General features: G+C 49.1%; 1 protein-coding gene across 1 annotated transcript; it reads left to right on the plus strand.

Moving 5' to 3' along the window:
- MFNG (MFNG O-fucosylpeptide 3-beta-N-acetylglucosaminyltransferase) lies at positions 43–16066 on the plus strand. Its single transcript, XM_021385643.1, has 8 exons — positions 43–3941; positions 8365–8413; positions 9866–9968; positions 10065–10218; positions 10838–10923; positions 12071–12236; positions 12914–12999; positions 13851–16066. The coding sequence occupies exons 1-8, from the start codon at positions 3594–3596 to the stop codon at positions 13915–13917; spliced, it is 1059 nt and encodes a 352-aa protein (XP_021241318.1). The 5' UTR covers positions 43–3593; the 3' UTR covers positions 13918–16066.

A 17660-nucleotide genomic window follows, 5' to 3' on the forward strand; every position in this document is an offset into this window, starting at 1 on the left:
TGTTGTAGGGTAGCAAGAGGGACAGAGAGAGGATAGGCTGAGCATGCCACAGACCAAGCTTCCTCCCATTTCTTCTTGTTCCCCATTTTTCAGCTGCTTCCTTCTCCCCGGTGCTGAAGGTGCTCTGGTTCAGCCAAGGAGAATCATAGAATCACCAAGGTTGGAAAAGACCTCTAAGGTCATCTAATCCAATCGTCCACCTACCACCAATATTACCCACTAAACCACGTCCCTAAGTACCACACCTACGTGTTTCTTGAACACCTCCAGAGATGGTGATTCCACCACCTCCCTGTGCAGACTGTTCCAGTGCCCAACCACTCTTATGGAGGAGAAATTTTTCCTAATGTCCAGGTTACTTGTTGAGAAGGCTACTTGGTGTCTGGCCAAGGTTCCTAGAGCTTCGTATTTCTCCACATCCTGGCTACAATGAAGTGAAAAGCCAACCACCTTGACCTTCTGGTGGACAAGGACAGGTGTTTGAGGGATAGATGGTCTTTCCTGAGACACACAAAAGGAAAATGCGGGGCTGTGGCCGTGGGAGTCTCCATGGAGCAGGAGACCAGGCAGTGGTCTGGGATCAATGGGAGAACCAATGAGCCACCAGCACTAGAGACTCTAGATCTCTGTGTCCTTCTCGCCCCTGTGATTAGGGAACTGCTACTGCTATGCACTTCTGAAGCTCCAAGTAAAGATTAACTTGCTGATCTTCATGGGTCCCCTGTGAGGTGTTATTTCAGGCTCTAAAACAGTTGCCTGTGTCTTTTATGAGGACAAGAGTGAAGGGGGGAGGAAAGAAAAAGAAGACTTTAACCTTCAGTCTCTTAAATGTAGAGCAAAGTTCCAGATCTTCCCTGGAGCAGTGCAGCTATGGAGAGGATTGGTGTAACGGGGCTCCAGCTGAGAGCTCCCCAGCGCTGTCCCCTCCAGGGGACCAGACCAGGCATCCCAGCACAGTTGGCCCTGGGAGGGTGAACGAAGTGGGACTCTTGTTGTGCAGATGAGAAGACAGTCCCAAAGCATGCTGGGTTTGCAGGGAAAGGAGGTTGGAGCCTGCAGCTTTGCAGGGGAAAAAATAAAGATTGAGTACCCAGGGAAAATACTGCTTGTGAGGCACTGGTTCAAAGTTTGTAATCTCCTCGTGCCCTCTGGCACTGGAGATATCACCAGCCTCATGACTGGGGTGCTTCAGAGCAATACTCCCAGCTTTGAGGAGCTGCTACCCCCCAGCAAAACAGATTTCTCCACACATCTTCCTGGGCCATCTGTGTTTTTACCAGGAGGGAAACTGAGGCAAAGCAAGGTTGCGTGGGGAGGCAGGTTACTGCTCCCAGCCTTCTCCAGACCCTCCTTTTATCCATCTTGTCTCCCTGGAGGCTTTCAAAATCCAGCTACAACTAGTCCTGGACATGGTTGAGAAAAGGGACAGAGGGCTCTGGGACAAACATAATGCTCCCCTGCCCTGCACACCCCAGCCCACCTCATTTATGTCCCCGGGGGTGCAGCTGTGTACTCAGAGGAATGAGTCACGGGTTAGGTAATGGGCACAATGCAATTAGCAGCCCTGGGCATCAATTACCAGCTGTGCCAGCCTTGCATAAAACCCTTGTAAAATCAATGAGAGCAAATTTTCTCCCTCCAGGGAGGGCAGGGGCCAAGTGGTATATGTGTCACTGCAGGAGGCCACCAGCCCTTCCCCATGCTGTCCCAAGCAGAGCTGAGGCAGCTTGGGGTCACCTCTAGCTTTGGGCATGTTTGGGCTTGCACTTGGTTGGGTAGAACCTGCTCTGCTGCTCAACACCATCCTTTGAACAAGGTGGGTTTGGGTCACCATGGCAGCCCCCAGCGGGCTCTTTTGGGGAATCTCCACCTGTGTCACCCTTTCTTTCCCAGAAGACCTCCTGGGCCAGGGATGGGAAGTGCTGCAGGATGCTTGAGAGCCACAAAATCATAGAATAGCTTGAGTTGGAAAGGACCTTGAAGCCCACCCAGCACCAACCAGGGCTGCCACCCACCAGGTCAGATCGCCCCATCCAAGTACTCAGAGAAGGTCATTTCTGAGAGATGAGCCATGGGGGCAATCCTCTTAGTCTGGTGGCAATGGATTGGTCATGCCAACTTCACGTCCCTGCAGTAAAGTAAGGCATGAAAGGGAAAAACACCACCCTCCTCCCCTGCCTCAAATCAGTGTAAAAAAACCAAACAGGGATTTAGTCCTGCAGGGAGGTCTTCCCCATGTCCCGGCCACACAGTGGGAGTGTGCAACAGAGGGACCCTGATTCTGTCCTAACCTCCTTTTATAACCACCAAGAATAAGACGTGCAAGGGAGAGGGTCTTTGTCACATGGCATACCCTGGGAACCATGCCTCATCCTGCTCCCCCCCCTTTTACTCCCTTTTATTATTATTATTTTTTTTTTGTGCTCAGACTCGATGCCCACAGCTTGTAGCTCCCTAAGGATGCGCTCTGATTTTTATGTGGAGCGCTGTCATCCTGCTGTCCCCATGCTTGCTCCTCCACCGAAGCTGTGGTGTGGGTGGGCTCCAGCCCCATCCTGGGCTGATCACCTCTGTGCCCCACAAGTGCTTGCTAAAGTGGTCTAAAGGTGGCTGACCCAGAAGTGGTAAGGGGCAATTCATGGTGCTGACCGCAAACACAGCGGTCCTTGCGCTGGGGTGGCAGGGGGCAGTGGGAAAGGGCTTTCAAGAGTGAGTGGGCTGGCGCTGTGGTTTGGGGAGATGGGTGTCAGACGTGAGGGTCAGATACTAGTGAGATCCTGTTGTCCTGAATCTGCATCCATTCCCTCTGCCCTCGTCTCATAACAGCAAAAGGCTGCACAGGGCTTGTGCCCTCCCATACAGCAGGGGTTGGGCTTTCACGGGGGAAGGGGACAACCACTCAAGCAACAGGTTTGTCCTTCCCCATCATCTGCTCGTAACCTAGGAGCGGATCCGATGCAGCAGACGAAGCCAATCCGCTTTCAGCCTGGGGGCTGCCCCCTTTCATCCTCCCCCCTTCATCCTCTTCCTCCCCCGGGGGCTGGCGCTCCGCCCCATGCCCGGAGGCGGGACCGGGGGCTGGCAGGGACCCAGCCGCACAGAGGGAGCAGGTGGACGGGCAGACAGCCCCTTCCCACAGCTGTGCTCCAGCCCCATGTGTCCTCCCCGGCTTGGATACACTGACTGCTGTCTTCTGAGGAACTGATGTCTTTGTCCGGACACCCCACCGATGGCTTTGATCAACTCTCCTGACCCTTCCGCCTTCATCCCAGGACTCTCATCCTCACAACCAGGAGCCGGAATGCTTGCTGTCCCTTTGACAGTCTGTGCCAGCCACCCACCAGTCACCTCAGAGTATTTGCCCACCACGTGTCCCCATCTTGGTGGATGATCAGCACCCTTGCTCTGTGGAAATTCCCCTTGATTCATCTGTTGCTTTATCTTGCTGGTCTTCATCTATCCAAGTCCTTGGCCACATCCTACTCATTCCTTGCTCTCGGCTCATCTCACCCGACTGAAGGCTTAAAGAAGAGCAGACTCACATGGAGGTACAGACTGGCTGAAGACATCCTTGCCTGGGCACTTTGGGAGCCATGGGCCGTCGGCTCATACGGGGTCTCTCTGGAGCCACAGTCTTCCTGGTTGGTGTGGCTCTCCTCTCTGTACGGCACCATGGGGCACAGGAAACCTCGGTGTACCCAGGGCTCAGGGAGCGGATGCTGGAGAATCCAGAGCGACGAACACATGCGAGCCCAGAGGATGCCAAGGGAGGTGGTGGCAATGGGCAGAGGGACCTGCAAATCCATCCTCTGGATGAATACAAGACTGAAAGGAGCCTGACCCTTGGGGATGTTTTCATAGCTGTGAAGACCACCAAGAGATTTCACCAGAGCAGGATGGAGCTGCTCCTGGACACGTGGATATCCCGGGCAAGAGAGCAGGTGAGCGTATGGATTTGGGCTACAGAGACTGTACATGGCAAGTGGAGTCTGTGGGGAGGGACAAAGCCAACAAAAGGGGACAGTGGGTGCTGTGTTGCTTCCCTTTGCCTCATTTTTCCTAATTCTCATCTCTGATCACACCTAAAGGTGGACACTACCCTGTGAAATGTTGCACTGATAGCTGGTTCATGGGGCGGGTGGTCAGGGAGGCTGAAGAGCTTCCACAGGTGCTTAGGTACGGCGGTCAGAGAGGCTAAAGAGGGCTCTTCCCTTGAAGGCTGGGACATAGGGTCTGATTTTTGGGTGTAGAGTGAGGAGCTGGACTCGATCCTGATGGGTCTATTCCAACTCGGGATATTCTATGATTCTATTAGTGCCCTTAGCAAGCATTAGCATTGCCTAACCTAACCCCAGCTCCTTTGGCTTGAGATGGAGCGGATTTTCTTTCATTATATCTAACCACTAACGCCACAGACTGCCCTGGACACCCCAGATGGGCAGAACAGACCTTCCACAACCTGCCTGAAATGGCGCTGTGCTGCTCTGCAGGATGGCATTGTGGTGGGCAGAAGTTCTCTTCCTTGCTTCTCCCTCCTCACAAAGCCGCTCCTCAAGAACAAAAAAAATCCTGCAGCTGTCCCCAAAGGGTTTCTTTTTTCCTTTTGCCTCTGCCCGCATGCAACAAGATGACTTCAGGCCTATGTACAGAAGGGAGGCGGGGGCGGAGGTTTTGGGTAGGAGAGCGCTTGAAGCAGTGCAGGGTTTTCTGGGTAAGAGTGGTTTTCCACTTTCTGGTGCTGCTGTGGTAGTTAGTCACAGGAAATCGTGTCCTATTTCGGGCACACTTCCTCTCCTGTCTGTGCGAGTGTCCTAAGCATCTGAGAGACCCTGCTTCCTCCTCCACAGGCACTTCTCCTCTCAGCCCAACAGTTCTTTGGAGAAACCAAAGAGCTCCATGGGCCCACACTTTCATTAAACACTTCCAACTGAACTTTTGGAGTGGGTTTGCGCACAGCAGCTCAACTTTCCCTTCTCGTGTAATTGACAGACAGATGTCTGGCTGTCCCACAGATGATAGGATGAGAGGTGATGGCTTTATGTTGTGCCAGGGGAAGTTCAGGCTGGATTTCAGGAAAAATTTCTTCTCAGAAAGAGCGGCGCTGCACTGGCACAGGCTGCCCAGGGAGGTGGTGCAGTCACTGTCCCTGGAGGTGTTCCAGAACCGTGTGGATGTGGTACTGAGGGACATGGTCAGTGGGCATGGAGGGGATGGGCTGGCGGGTGGACTAGGTGATCTTAGAGGTCTTTTCCAGCCTTAATGATTCTATGATTCTGACAGGCTTTAGACAGCATCTCCTCACATTCACCAGACCATCTCTTTCTGGCAGACAAGTGATGTTCCAACCTGGGAAGAGGCAGTGAATTTTCTGCACTGCTGCCCACCCATAGGAAAACTTCATTCGTCGGAGAACAGGAATGAAGGGGTCAAATGGGAGTGTCAGTCATTTTTAAACAGAGTTCTTTCATTGTTATCGAATTTTGTTACAAGTTCAGCACTTTCCTACCCCCAGCCCCGCTCAATTTTCCATGTTTTTCTTCTGCTTTTTATACTAAATGGCCTTGAGGGCAGGAGAGGGGTGGGGAGGCAAAGAGAAATACATGAAAGTCAACAAAAAAAATATAGCCAGTGTGGAAATGTTGTCAGCTGGCCATGTTCCTGATGCCAAGCCTGGATTCAGAGCTCGATCCCTGCATGGTGCCCTCCCGGAGGAAATAACAGAGACCTCAAAGGCCAGGCTTAGGTGACTGCAACAGGAGGCAGGGCCAGCTGTGTTCTTTTATGGTGAGGAGAGATTGCACAGGAGCCAAATTAAAAGTTCTGTTTGGTGGATTCTATTGAGGTACACAGTGTGAGAGGGAGGGATTTCCCCTGAAACTGTGCTGTCTAAACAGCTGTTCAGCTGTTGGGAGTTGAGGAGGGGGAAGTATGGAGTGGATGCTCTGCTAGTAGCTGGACCATGCTCTTTCTCTTGAGAACTAACCCACCGCAGTCTTTCCACTAGAATCTGAGGTGGAAATTGTATCAAGTAAAAGCCTTTTAATTAGAAAAATCTTCATCTAAGCACAAGTGTTTTGATAACTGTCTAGGCTGAACAGCATCTTGAAGTTGTTGGCATTGTTGGCCTCCTCACATTTTGATGGAGATAAGTCTAGTTTTCTGGTCTGAAACAGCATTTTGTTTGGTAATATAAACAAATTCCAGCACCCTTCCCTCCTTTCAGCAACCCAAACTTCCAACTGATGGAAATGAAAGCTTGGAATGAGCCACCCTGAAATATTTTTCACACTTTCAGTGTTGTGAACACACTGTAGACTTTGAATCTCTTCTCTGGGCAGGGTAACAGTTTCCTGCCCAGCTGCACCATTAACCCTGATGATGTGTTTGCATTTTGGAGGCTGTTTTCTCCTGGGGAAGGAATACTCTGGGAGATTGGGAGATTAATGTAGTCCTGGACTGTCAGGTTCCACATATTTATTCCCTTTTTCTCATTTTTCTTGCTTAGGCTACTTTCCCAATTTGGGCTGAGAAAGCCTCAAAATATTATGTTAATCCATTATGTGGGTGCTTAAGTTCATGGAGAGCTGCCAGGTCAACCCATTGAACACCAGTGGCTCCATTTCACTGCTAGCACCCATCAAACATCTTTTCCCACTTCTCCGCTTCAGAACTAAAGGATGTCTTCCAGCCTGCTCCTGGTGTGATTTCCCTCTACCCCTGGCAGGACAAACAGTGTTGGAGAAGATGAGGTGCAGAAGGCGGGTGGGAAGCTGCGGTAGAATGGCAGCTCCATGGGCCCAGTGGTCCACCAGCCAGAGAAGGTGGCCATGAGCCTTGAGTTCCTAGAGGAGTATGCCAGGTGTCTGCAAGTAAACATTCCCCTTTGCATCTGGGGGAAAGTGAGCACTTCAAGGTATTTCCATAATTAGAAAGAAAAATATAGATTTCCATTTTAAGGCAACGAGATACGAATTTTATTAGGCACATGATTTCTGGTTGGTTTTGTAACTGTAAGCAAGTCATTTCCAGAAACATTTCTGTTTTTTGAACATGTCGGAAAGTTTCAATGGTTTCAGAATTGTTTTCTTAAGATGAAATGTTTGTTGTAGTGGAAATGTCTGCCTTGGAATGTGCTGGCAAGGGGAGTCCCATGCCACCGGGAATTCCTGCTGTGTCTGAACATTAAGATACGGTCACCTGACTCAGGACTCCTTCACCTGAGACTTTGCTAATTGCTTCCAGTCCCATGACCACCTTGAAAGTGGCTTAAACTATGAGAGTTTATCTTACTGGGGAATGGTAGGACTATGCACAGTCAGTTTTTGCAATCAGCTGTGAGACAGGAGAGGAATTCGCCGAGTCACCACAGCTTGCGTGTTTGAGACTGTGAGACCATCCTGCCATCTCTGCTCAACTGGGTGCTCTCCGAGGGCCCTTCATCTCCTCCCTTGTGTATGCAGATCATTTCTCTTCCTGCGCATCGCTGATGCAGGGCACATCACCCAACCCAAACACTCAGTGAATGTGGGGTGGTGTAGAAACAAGGACGTCTCATCAGAGCAGTGACAGCTCCTAGGAGCTGCTGTCCATCTGCCTCGTCCCTTTTGTCCCTGCCCAGGTGCAGTGTTTAACCAGCCTGTAGGCAGCTGGTGGAGAGACTGTTTAAAGCTTGCACCTCCTTTTTGATTTCATGAAAGCTCATTTTCTGCTTGAGGAAAGCTTTTCTCCCTGAGCTGTGATCCCTGCCCGGACCCAAAGAGGGGGAGATGGGCCACATAATGGCATAGAGGGGGATTAGAGAGCCTGGGGGTGGAGGAAGAGAAGGAGGAGGCAGGGAAGTGGCAGGGGGCTGACCACACTTAACACACAAACAGATGTTCTCCTTTCAGCCTGAGCATTGCTTGGCCACAGTGCTTTCATTTTTCTCCAATTAACACCTAAATCAGGCCTCCTCTACCCTCGCTCTCAGTTTTGCAGGCCCTCTTGTTCCTCTTTCTGAAGCTTCAGGAGAAAATAAAGCAGTGCAAGCAGGGATGGTACTGGCTGGGGATGATGGATGAGAAAGGAATGCTGATTCTTCTTGGGGCAGCGATCAGCCCCTGGGGCTGTCCAAGAGCAAAGCGAGCTCCCCAGGCCCATCCAGGCCACGGGAAGGAAGCAGCATGAAGCAGTGGGAGGGCATGGGGGGCAACGGTGGCAGTGGGGTCTGCATGCACCACCTGTGAGGGTTTGGAGAGGCTTTTGTGGGAAAGAAGAGGACTGGGGTAGCCACTGTCCCTCCTCTCCTCTGCTGCCTAGTGCCTGGAATGTAGTAGAAGCACCAGCTCCACAACTGATGGTAACATCCTTTTCTCATCTCTCCAGACTTATGTCTTCACAGATGAAGAAGACGATGCCCTGAAGAGGAGAATGGGTAACCACCTTTCCTATATCACCATCTCTGCCTTCACTCTGATCTAACACGGCTTTTGGAGGGGGCCAGGCATGATGGCTGGCTCTAGGCTGTAGCCATACAAAGCAGCCTGGGAGAAAACCCTTCCCTATATCCTATACCCTTTCTGGCCATTGGCAGAGTTGTTGATGGGGGATCTAATCTTGGGTAGGATGCTTTGCTTTCTCTGGGCTTTTTCTCCTTGAGGGGGCCACAGTGCAGTGGTGATGAGTTCTGATATCTGCAAGGTGCAGTGATGGCAGTTTGGAAAACAGAGTGCTGAGCTGATGACTAAACTCTTGTCCCCCCTATACCATTTGCTCAGAATCATAGAATCATGGAATCATTTGAGTTGGAAGGGACCCTTAAAGGTCATCTATTCCAACTCTACTTCAATGAACAGGGACACCTACAGCTAGATCAGGGTGCTCAGATGGGGGCGAATCTTGTGGGGTGAAGTCTAGATATGAGAATCATAGAATCATTTGGGCTGTAAGGGAATCTTAAGATAATTTAGTCTAATCTCTCTGCCATGGATGGGGGCATCTTTCACTAGATCAGCTTGCTCTAAGCCCCATCCAACCCAACTTTGAGTATTTCCAATGATAGGATATCCACAAATTCTCTTCTTCCAGAGTCTCATCACTTTCGTTGCGAAAAGGTTGTTTATTATATACAGTTTAATTTGCCCTCTTTAAGTTTAAAACCATTGTTCCTTGTCTCATCATGTGGAGACCAAATATCTCTTCATTTGGTTACCTGATAGCAGACTTTCAGTGTCTAAAGGGGGGCTGTAAGAAAGAATGGGACAGACTCTTTGGCAGGGTCTGTTAGGATAGGACAAGGGGAAATGGTTTCAAACTAAATGAGAGGATATTTGGATTGGATATATGGAAGAAGTTTTTTGCAATAAGGACAGTGAGGCACTGGAAGAGGTTGCTCAGAGTGGTGGTGTATGTCCCATCCCTCCAGACATTCAAGGTCAAAGTGGAGGGGCTCTGAGCACCCTGATCTAGCTATAGGTGTCTCTGTTCATTGCAGAGGTGTTGGACCAGATGGCCTTTAAGGGCCCCTTCCAGCCCAAATGATTCTATGATTACAAGCTCTAGTTAGTCTTTGTCTTTCTTATAAGCCCCCTTATATATTGATACTTATATGAGCTCATACATATGAGCTCATATATATATGAGCGAAGAGGAGAAGCAAAAATAAAATCAAGGAACAGCTTTCTGAGAAGGCCTGTGGGGAGTGAATGTCTTGAGGTTGATAAGGGGAAGTGCTGAGTGAGCTGGAGATGAAGCCCACATCACAGAAGGCTTGGACTGAGGGACCATGGTGAATCTGGTTGTGAGAAAACCTCTTCCCTCCTGCCCAGAAGTCCTCTCCATGTCTGTATGGGCCAGCCCTAAGCCACAGCCTTCTCTCTGCCCACAGGTGGCCACGTGGTGTTCACCAACTGCTCTACCGAGCACAGCCACTCAGCCCTCTCCTGCAAGATGGCTGCAGAGTTTGATGCATTCCTGGCCAGTGGCCAAAGGTGAGTTGGGGCTGCTGTGAAAGTGAGCTTCTTCTTGGGGCTGCTGGCACCTCCTTACTGAAAACCTCTTGTATATTTCCTCCCATCTCTCTCCAGCTGGTTCTGCCATTTGGATGATGACAACTATCTGAACCCTGAGGCCCTCCTGAAGCTCCTGTCCTCCTACTCTGCAATGAGTGATGTCTACCTAGGGAAACCCAGCCTGAACCGACCCATCCGGGCCTCCGAAACGCTGTCTAACAACCGAACGGTACAGCCCATGGCAGGGTGGGACAGCTGGGGGTTGTTTTAATGTTCTGGCTCATTGACCATAGCTCTATTCTGATGAGAGAAAAGTCCCAAGAGCAAGAGACATCAGTTGAAAACTCAGTGGTCTTGTCTGAATATGGTAGCATGTGTTGACTCATCCAATCTCACTTGAGGAAGGAAGGTGATGTCCAACAGTTCTGCAGTGCCTTTGGGTACCCATCTGCAGGGAGATCAGCCTACCTTGGGCAGCCCACTTTCCACTGCAGGAGCTTGGCTGCTCCGAATGGGCCAGTTGGCACAACTCAGCCTTGGTTTCCAGTTAACCTTCCTTAGCACACATGCTGTGATTTGACCAATGGTCTCCTCACCCCTGCTGGCTCTTTTTCCCTTTGGTTGGGAGTGCCATAGTAGCAGCTTTTGCTCATCCTGACTTCCCAGCCATATGGAGAGATCAAAATTGGGACTGTGTTGCCAACAGGTGCTTGTTCTGGGCAGCAGCTGGGGGGTGACAGTAGGGCTGTTTATCTCTTTGTCAAAGCTGTGTTTGTAGCATTCCCAGCTCAGGGAGCACGGTGTCATCTGAGCCTCTGCAATTGATTTGCTCTGCTGGTTCTCTCCAGAAATCTGTGCGCTTCTGGTTTGCCACAGGAGGAGCTGGGTTCTGCATCAGTCGCAAGCTGGCAAGGAAGATGATGCCTTGGGCCAGGTAAGCTGTGCAGCCACTGGGTATCTGAGTCTTTGGGATTAGGAACACAGACACACGAAAACTTATGCCAGTGTCAAATCTGGGTTTGTGTATGTGATATTTGCAGGGATGTTTGGAAGGGTGCAGAGTGCCACACACTTCAATTCCACAAGCATGTGGGACTGGAGGAAGGATGTAGTGGGTGGATCTCCCACCTGATTAAAGAGAGACAGGAGCAGGCACATCAGCAAACATTATCACACGATGACACACTCCTCCTCTCCAACTCCTTCTGGCTTCTGGTTATTCCCCCATCCTCCTTCCCTTTTCTTTCAGCTTCTTCTAGCTCTTTTTGTAAGTGCTCGGATTGAGCTCTGTCTCATTCCAACCTCCTCTGCCTCCTTCCTGATCTAATATCGCATTCCCCCACCTTAAACTCTCTTCAGCTGCTTACAAAGTCCATGGTCATCTCAGCCTGGTGCATAGGGAACAACAGTAGGTCCCGGGAACATGTGTTAGCCCGACCTCAATGATGATGTTTTCCAGGATGCCCTAGCTTATATCTTACAGACTGTATCTGCAAACATCAACAGGAACCATCTCTACCAGCCTTAACCAAATCTTTGCATACCCAGAAAGACAGACCTGGTCCACACCAGGCGGCTCATAGTCCTATTTTTACTGGTTTAGGTGAAGCCCCTAATAAATGCTTTGTGCTAGATCCAGAAATGATAATGATCTGTGACCCAGATTAAAATTCAAGTGACATGAGTAGAATCGTAGAATCATAGAATTGTTAAGGTTGGAAAGACCAATAAGATCATCCAGTCCAACAATCAACCCACGCCTGTGGTAGTGATGATGACATGGGACATGGTTTAGTGGGCATGGCAGTGATGGGTCAATGGTTGGACTGGATGTTCTTAGTGGTCTTTCCCAACATTAATGATTCTTTAATTCTGTGATTCTATGTATCAGGGACAGCATCGAGCAATTGGTGGGACAGTGTGGTTGGACATGGTTGAAGAGCAAACATCTTCCCACGTCTTTGCAGTAGGACCCAGGGATTTCTTCCCTTGTTCCAAGGTTTACTCTGGTTTTCAGTGAAGTGGTTGCCTATATTCCCTCTGCCCCTTTACATAACTCATGCAGCCCCGCTCTGTTCCAGTGGCAAGAACTTCCTGAGCACCTCAGAGCTCATCCGTCTGCCAGATGACTGCACCATAGGTTACATCATTGAGTGCAAAGTTGGTGGGCAGCTGCTGCCCAACACGCTCTTCCACTCCCACCTGGAGAATTTGCAGCTCATCCCTACCTCTCATCTCATGCAGCAGGTGAGCAGGGGAAATAAAACAAGGTACTTGTGTCAGAGGAAGGGGAGGTGGAAAAGGGGGGTGATGCTTTGCCCAGTTGGTGGCAATGATGTGAATTGAATCAATTGTCTGCACTTTTGAAGAGATTTTGCCAGCAAATGCTTCCTTGCAATGCAGAGCAGATGTTGCCTGCAGCACAGATGCCAACTGCAGTGGATCGGTGGTGGGTAGCATCTGTAGTGGGAGTGAGGGGAGGATGGGAGCAGACCTTGGGGGAACATGGTGTCAGGACAAGGAGAAATGCTGATTGGTTGGGAAAGGGTTTTGCACCATGTCTACCTTGCATGAGGAGATAACTAGTGGTGTAGGTGACTCACATGGTGGACTGTAGAATCATAGAATCACAGAATGGTTTGGGCTGGAATGGACCTTTAAGATCATCTAGTTCCACCCCCCTGATATAGGCAGGGACCTCCCTCTAGATCAGGTTGCTCAAAGCTCCTTCCAGCCTGGCCTTGAATGCTTCCAAGGAGGGGACATTTACAATATTCCATCATGGGAAGGAAAAGAGGAGAATTGGAAGACAAAGGCCAAGTCACTAGAGATGGAACAAGAATGGGAGCTTTTGTCACTGAAAGCAGGTTCCTGAACACATCACCTCACCCTCCCTGCTCCTTTCTCCCTGCCTCTCTTTGCAGGTCACACTCAGCTATGGTGTCTTTGAGAACAAGCTCAATGTTATCAAACTCAGTGGTCCCTTCTCACCCCAGGAAGATCCCTCAAGGTATGGGGCATGAGTGCTCAGTGCACTGCTGAGGATTGAGCTATAGGACAGTAGCGTAGCAGGGGCAGGCAGCCAAATGGGGGGCAGGAGGTCTGGAGTGAGGGACAAAAGCCTTGCAGTCACAGGGCTTACTGGGTGAGGGGTACACCAAAGTTAAAATATTTGCAAACACTCATTTTGCAAACCATTTTGGATGAAAGGAAAGAAAATAAGTATTGTAATGTTTTATTTAAACAGTTACTGAGCCAAAAGTTTTCCATTCATTTCACACTGAAGGTAAGGAGCAAGCTAACCTTGTACCTCTGGGACAGGAGCTGAAATGTTCTTCTAAACTCAGGAGAGGAAATTCTGCTTTATTTTACTTTCTTTGTTTTGCTGAGAAAATTGAAGGGAGAAAAGAAAAAGATTTGCTTCAGGATGACTGCAAACAAAAGTGCTCTTTGATTTACTTGCTCTGCTTTGAGTGAACAAACCTGAAGTTGTTATTTGCAGAACATGGGTAGGAAGCTTCTGGCCGGAGATAGCAGGGGTGGGAAGCAGCCATGCAATTAAAAGGGCATCTACAGAGCAATGTAGCAGGGTCTGGTGCAGTGCCCATCTCACTGACTGTTATCAGGGTGAGCCATGTGTTGGGCACCATGGTCCAGAGCAGGACTCAGATGTTGGAGGAAGGCTTGGCTGCTCAGCTTTGCCGAATCAAGGCCTTGTAAGATGAGCAGCCGGTCCCAGAGCACTGTAATGCAGGGTGAGCATCAGCTGTGGGATGGGACATGAGGGAGAAGCCTTCCATTCCCTAGCTTGTTATGCAGTAAAAACTGCCACATGACCTTCCTCCGCTCTTTCCTCTGCAGGTTTCGATCTCTCCACTGCCATCTCTATCCTGACACCCCCTGGTGCCTGCAGGCTGTTGGCTGGTGATGCCCAAGCTACAGTGGGTCCTGGTGACATCCCTTCACTTTGTGCATGTAGGGGATGGGGCACTGAAGAAGCTTGGTGCTCACAGCTTCCCCTTAGCTATGGTGGTCCTGGGGCTATTTGGTTCTTGCTGAGTACCAGTGGTGCAGGACAAGAGAGATCTGTACCAAAGGTGGATAACATGGGCTGGACACATGGATGGGCTTCCCATCTGTGCTGGGATGCTTATGAGAGATGGGAGCAGCACGCTTTCCTGAACAGATTAAGGACTGAGTGGTGACTGCTGGGCTTGTGGGTGGAGATGGGACCCACTGCTCCTTGCTATGGTTTCACTGTATTGAATTAGAAGGGTGCTGGATCAGGGTACCCAGTGCCAGACTGAGGATCTCTGGAAGTGTGCCTTGGCTTCATCCTCTCTGAGGCTTCTTTCTCTGTATGTGCCTGGGCTTTCCTCATTTCCCACTGTTCCCGGCTGCAGCCCTTTAGCTGAATCTCTGCCTTGTTAAACTCTTGATTCTACTCTCCCTTCAGAAATGGAAGATGTGATCATTTCTGTGCTGAATGAGTGCTGAAAAAAAATGTAGCTCCTGGCCATCAGAGGGGAGATGGGCAGGAATGTGAGAAATCAAGACTCACTCCTTGGCTGGGACAAGGGAGAGGGTGTGAAATGGGGAACACAGGAGGAGAGAAGGAGTCGAGAATGTTTCCTGCTCTGAACATGGAAGGCTTGATCTTGTACAGCCCTGCATTATTCCTCTCTTTTTACCTTCTTGATATGGGGTCAGGATAATCTTTTGCTCTAATTATCAACCTGTCGTCTGAGATTAGACTCCAACTCCTACCTGTGAGAGAGGAGACATAAAGGATTAGAACCTGCTGAAAGAGAGAAGAAAGGAAGAGATGGAGAAGGAGCACTCGGGAGCGGATTAGAGGTTACAACTTTGTAATCTTCTCTGTGCCCTGGCCAAAAAAATTAAGTCATGAAGGAATGGAAACAGCAGGGCAAAGAGCTTTTTATCTCTGCATTTCTTTCCTCCAGATGCTAAGAGAGCTTTCTGCTTTCCTGCTGTCCCTGCTAAGCACAACAGGGAGAAGGAGCTGGCCCAAATAGGTTACAGGCTTTCTGGCACGTTTATGGATAACTCCTTTCTCAGCACAGATCCTGCCATGAAAGCAAGGCAATTCCACTCAATGGAGACTGAACTTTGGCACCGTTTTGTCCTTGTACACGTGAATAAATGGCTGGGAGAAAGTGATACGGGGAAAGCTGGAAGGCAAAGGGGCTGTTTTACATGGCAGGCAGCACCACAGTCAGGTATTTCTCTTTAAAGAGTGCTTCAGAACAGACTGCTGGAATCTGAGAGAGATGCCTGTAATCTCTGGTTGAAAGGACACGTGCCCGTTCTCCCAAGAGCCGCTCAGCTTTGATGCTGCTGATCTAACTAAGCCTGCTGCTGGTGGGCTGGCAGAGCGAAGGGGGACTATCACCATGCCTCTACCATGCTGGAAGCCAGCCACCCCATCTCCCCATCCCACCTCACCCCCCGGACACCAGCATCTCCCACACAGCATGCACAAGGCTTAAAGAAAAGGCATCAGAAAGAGTTCTACCTCATCAAAGAGGGACCTAGAAATGAATGATCACTTTAATTACCGATGAAGAAGAAAGAGGGGGCCTGTGGAGCTGCTTTCCAGCCTGGTCGTTCTTATGAGCTTTAGGCGGTTTGTGAAGCAGCCAAGAACCCCGCTTTCTTCTCTTGCACAGCATATCTTTGAACTGGAAATTCACGCTGAGCAGTGGCAGGAACTACGTAATGCCAGTGACCATTCCGGGAGAAGTGCAAAGCGCTCATCTCATGCAGCCATGTGAGACATGTAGCTCAAAATAGAGACAACCCTGGTATCAGACAATTGGTGCAGCATAAAAAAGTCCTGCCCAAAGGGCAAATGGTTTTGTTTGAACTTAACCAGAAGATGAAAAATGCTTCCATGAGAAGAAATAAAGGGATCTGATATACAGGAGGTAGACCAACTTTTTACATGAACTGGTAGGGATAGGAAAAGGGGGAATGGTTTTAAGCTAAAAGAGAGGAGATTTAGGTTAGATGTTAGGTGGAAATTCATTACTCAGAGTGGCAAGGCACTGGCACAGGCTGCCCGGAGAAGCTGTGGTGCCCCATCCCTGGGGGTTCAAGGCCAGGTTGGATGGGGCCCTGAGCAGCCTGAACTGTTGGGTGGCAGCCCTGCCCATGGCATGGGGTGGGACTGGGTGGGCTCTGAGGTCCCTTCCAACACAACCATTCTGTGATTCTATGAATCTACACTACTCAGATATTTTCTTTTATCCTCATTCAACTCACAGCTATGTTGTTAATTGAGTCTTGCAGTGAAAATGCCAGTCCTATCTGTAGATGTCCCGATGTCAGCCAAAGCACAATGCAGTTTGTGTGCCTGAGAAGAAGAGGCTGGTACAGCAGACTCACTTCCCTGTGAAGAAACTGGAAGCTCTTGTTGGATCCTGGCCTCAGCTGGTCTGAATTGGCACGGTGCTTCCAGTATGGCTGTTCAATGGTTTGGGTCCTTGAGTGGCTGCATGGAGACCATTTAAGATGAGGCTTTGATGCTGGAGCAGTGCCACTTCTGTGGAAAACATCCTCTCACATAAGGAAACAGAGAAGAAATGAGGAGATGTCTGGGCAGGGCATCTCTTGGGCTGTAAAGAAATGAAAGACAGAAAGGTCTTGATATGCCTGTGACAGCAATGCACTGGGAAGAAAATTGCTTTTCAGAGTCAACATGAGAAAGCAGGGCTTCTCCAAGAACAGAGAAACAGCTTAAGGGGACATTCTCCTCTTGAAATCTGATCAGTGTTAAAACCTGAGTTAAAATTAGTTTCAGGAATGGTTCCTGCCCCTGGGGCTTGCTGTCAGATGTTGTGGTTTTACAGTCTCATTTTCCTAGTTTATTAAAATGTTTAGCTGCTTGGGAAAATGAGAAACAATCTCATATGAAACTTTTCATGGGCTGATCTTTTTTTTTTTTTAATTCTCCTTCATGATTTTCTGATGTAACAGATTGTAACAAAGTTTTTTTGAAAGGGTTCCACTGGGTCTATTAAAATGTTGTGTTTTTCTTTTTTTTTTCCCCCTCTCTTTCACATTCCCATTTCTCATTGCAGTTAAAAAAAAAAAATCTATCCCAAGAACTAAAAGGGATGGAGACATGGTCTTTTTATTTTACTGGGAAAAATGGGGTCAAAGCCAAAGGTGTTGGCATGACCCTGCTGTTGTACAACATTAAGTGTAGCTCTGGATTTCAAGTACAGAGGCCTCAGCTGCCCAACACCATAGCAACGAACACTATTAATGATGTTTAAGCTGTGTACTGAAGATTCAGAGAAAGGGGAAGGAGGGGAAAAAGCCAGTTACAGTATTTGAAATGTAAAGTATTAAGTGGAGCTTTCATGTTAACAATAACTTTTTTTATGCTTTTCCCTGAGCTGCAAAGAATTTTTACAAGAAAACCCTGATTTGACAGGGCAAAAAATGCTAATGACTATCCTTTCTTCAGGGGGAAAAGAGAAGTTAGTTGAAATAGGTGGGAAACTGCAATTGTTGCTAAAGGCTTGAAGGGGAGAGAGAAGAATAGTAATGCTAGATAATGCTTTTCTGGTGCCAATTCCTCTTAACAGCTCTGCTGCTGAAGGAAAACAGGTTTCAATGGACCAGTGGGATCTGCTGAGCTTG

Source organism: Numida meleagris, chromosome 1, assembly GCF_002078875.1.
Source record: "Numida meleagris isolate 19003 breed g44 Domestic line chromosome 1, NumMel1.0, whole genome shotgun sequence".
Classification (NCBI taxonomy): Eukaryota; Metazoa; Chordata; class Aves; order Galliformes; family Numididae; genus Numida; species Numida meleagris.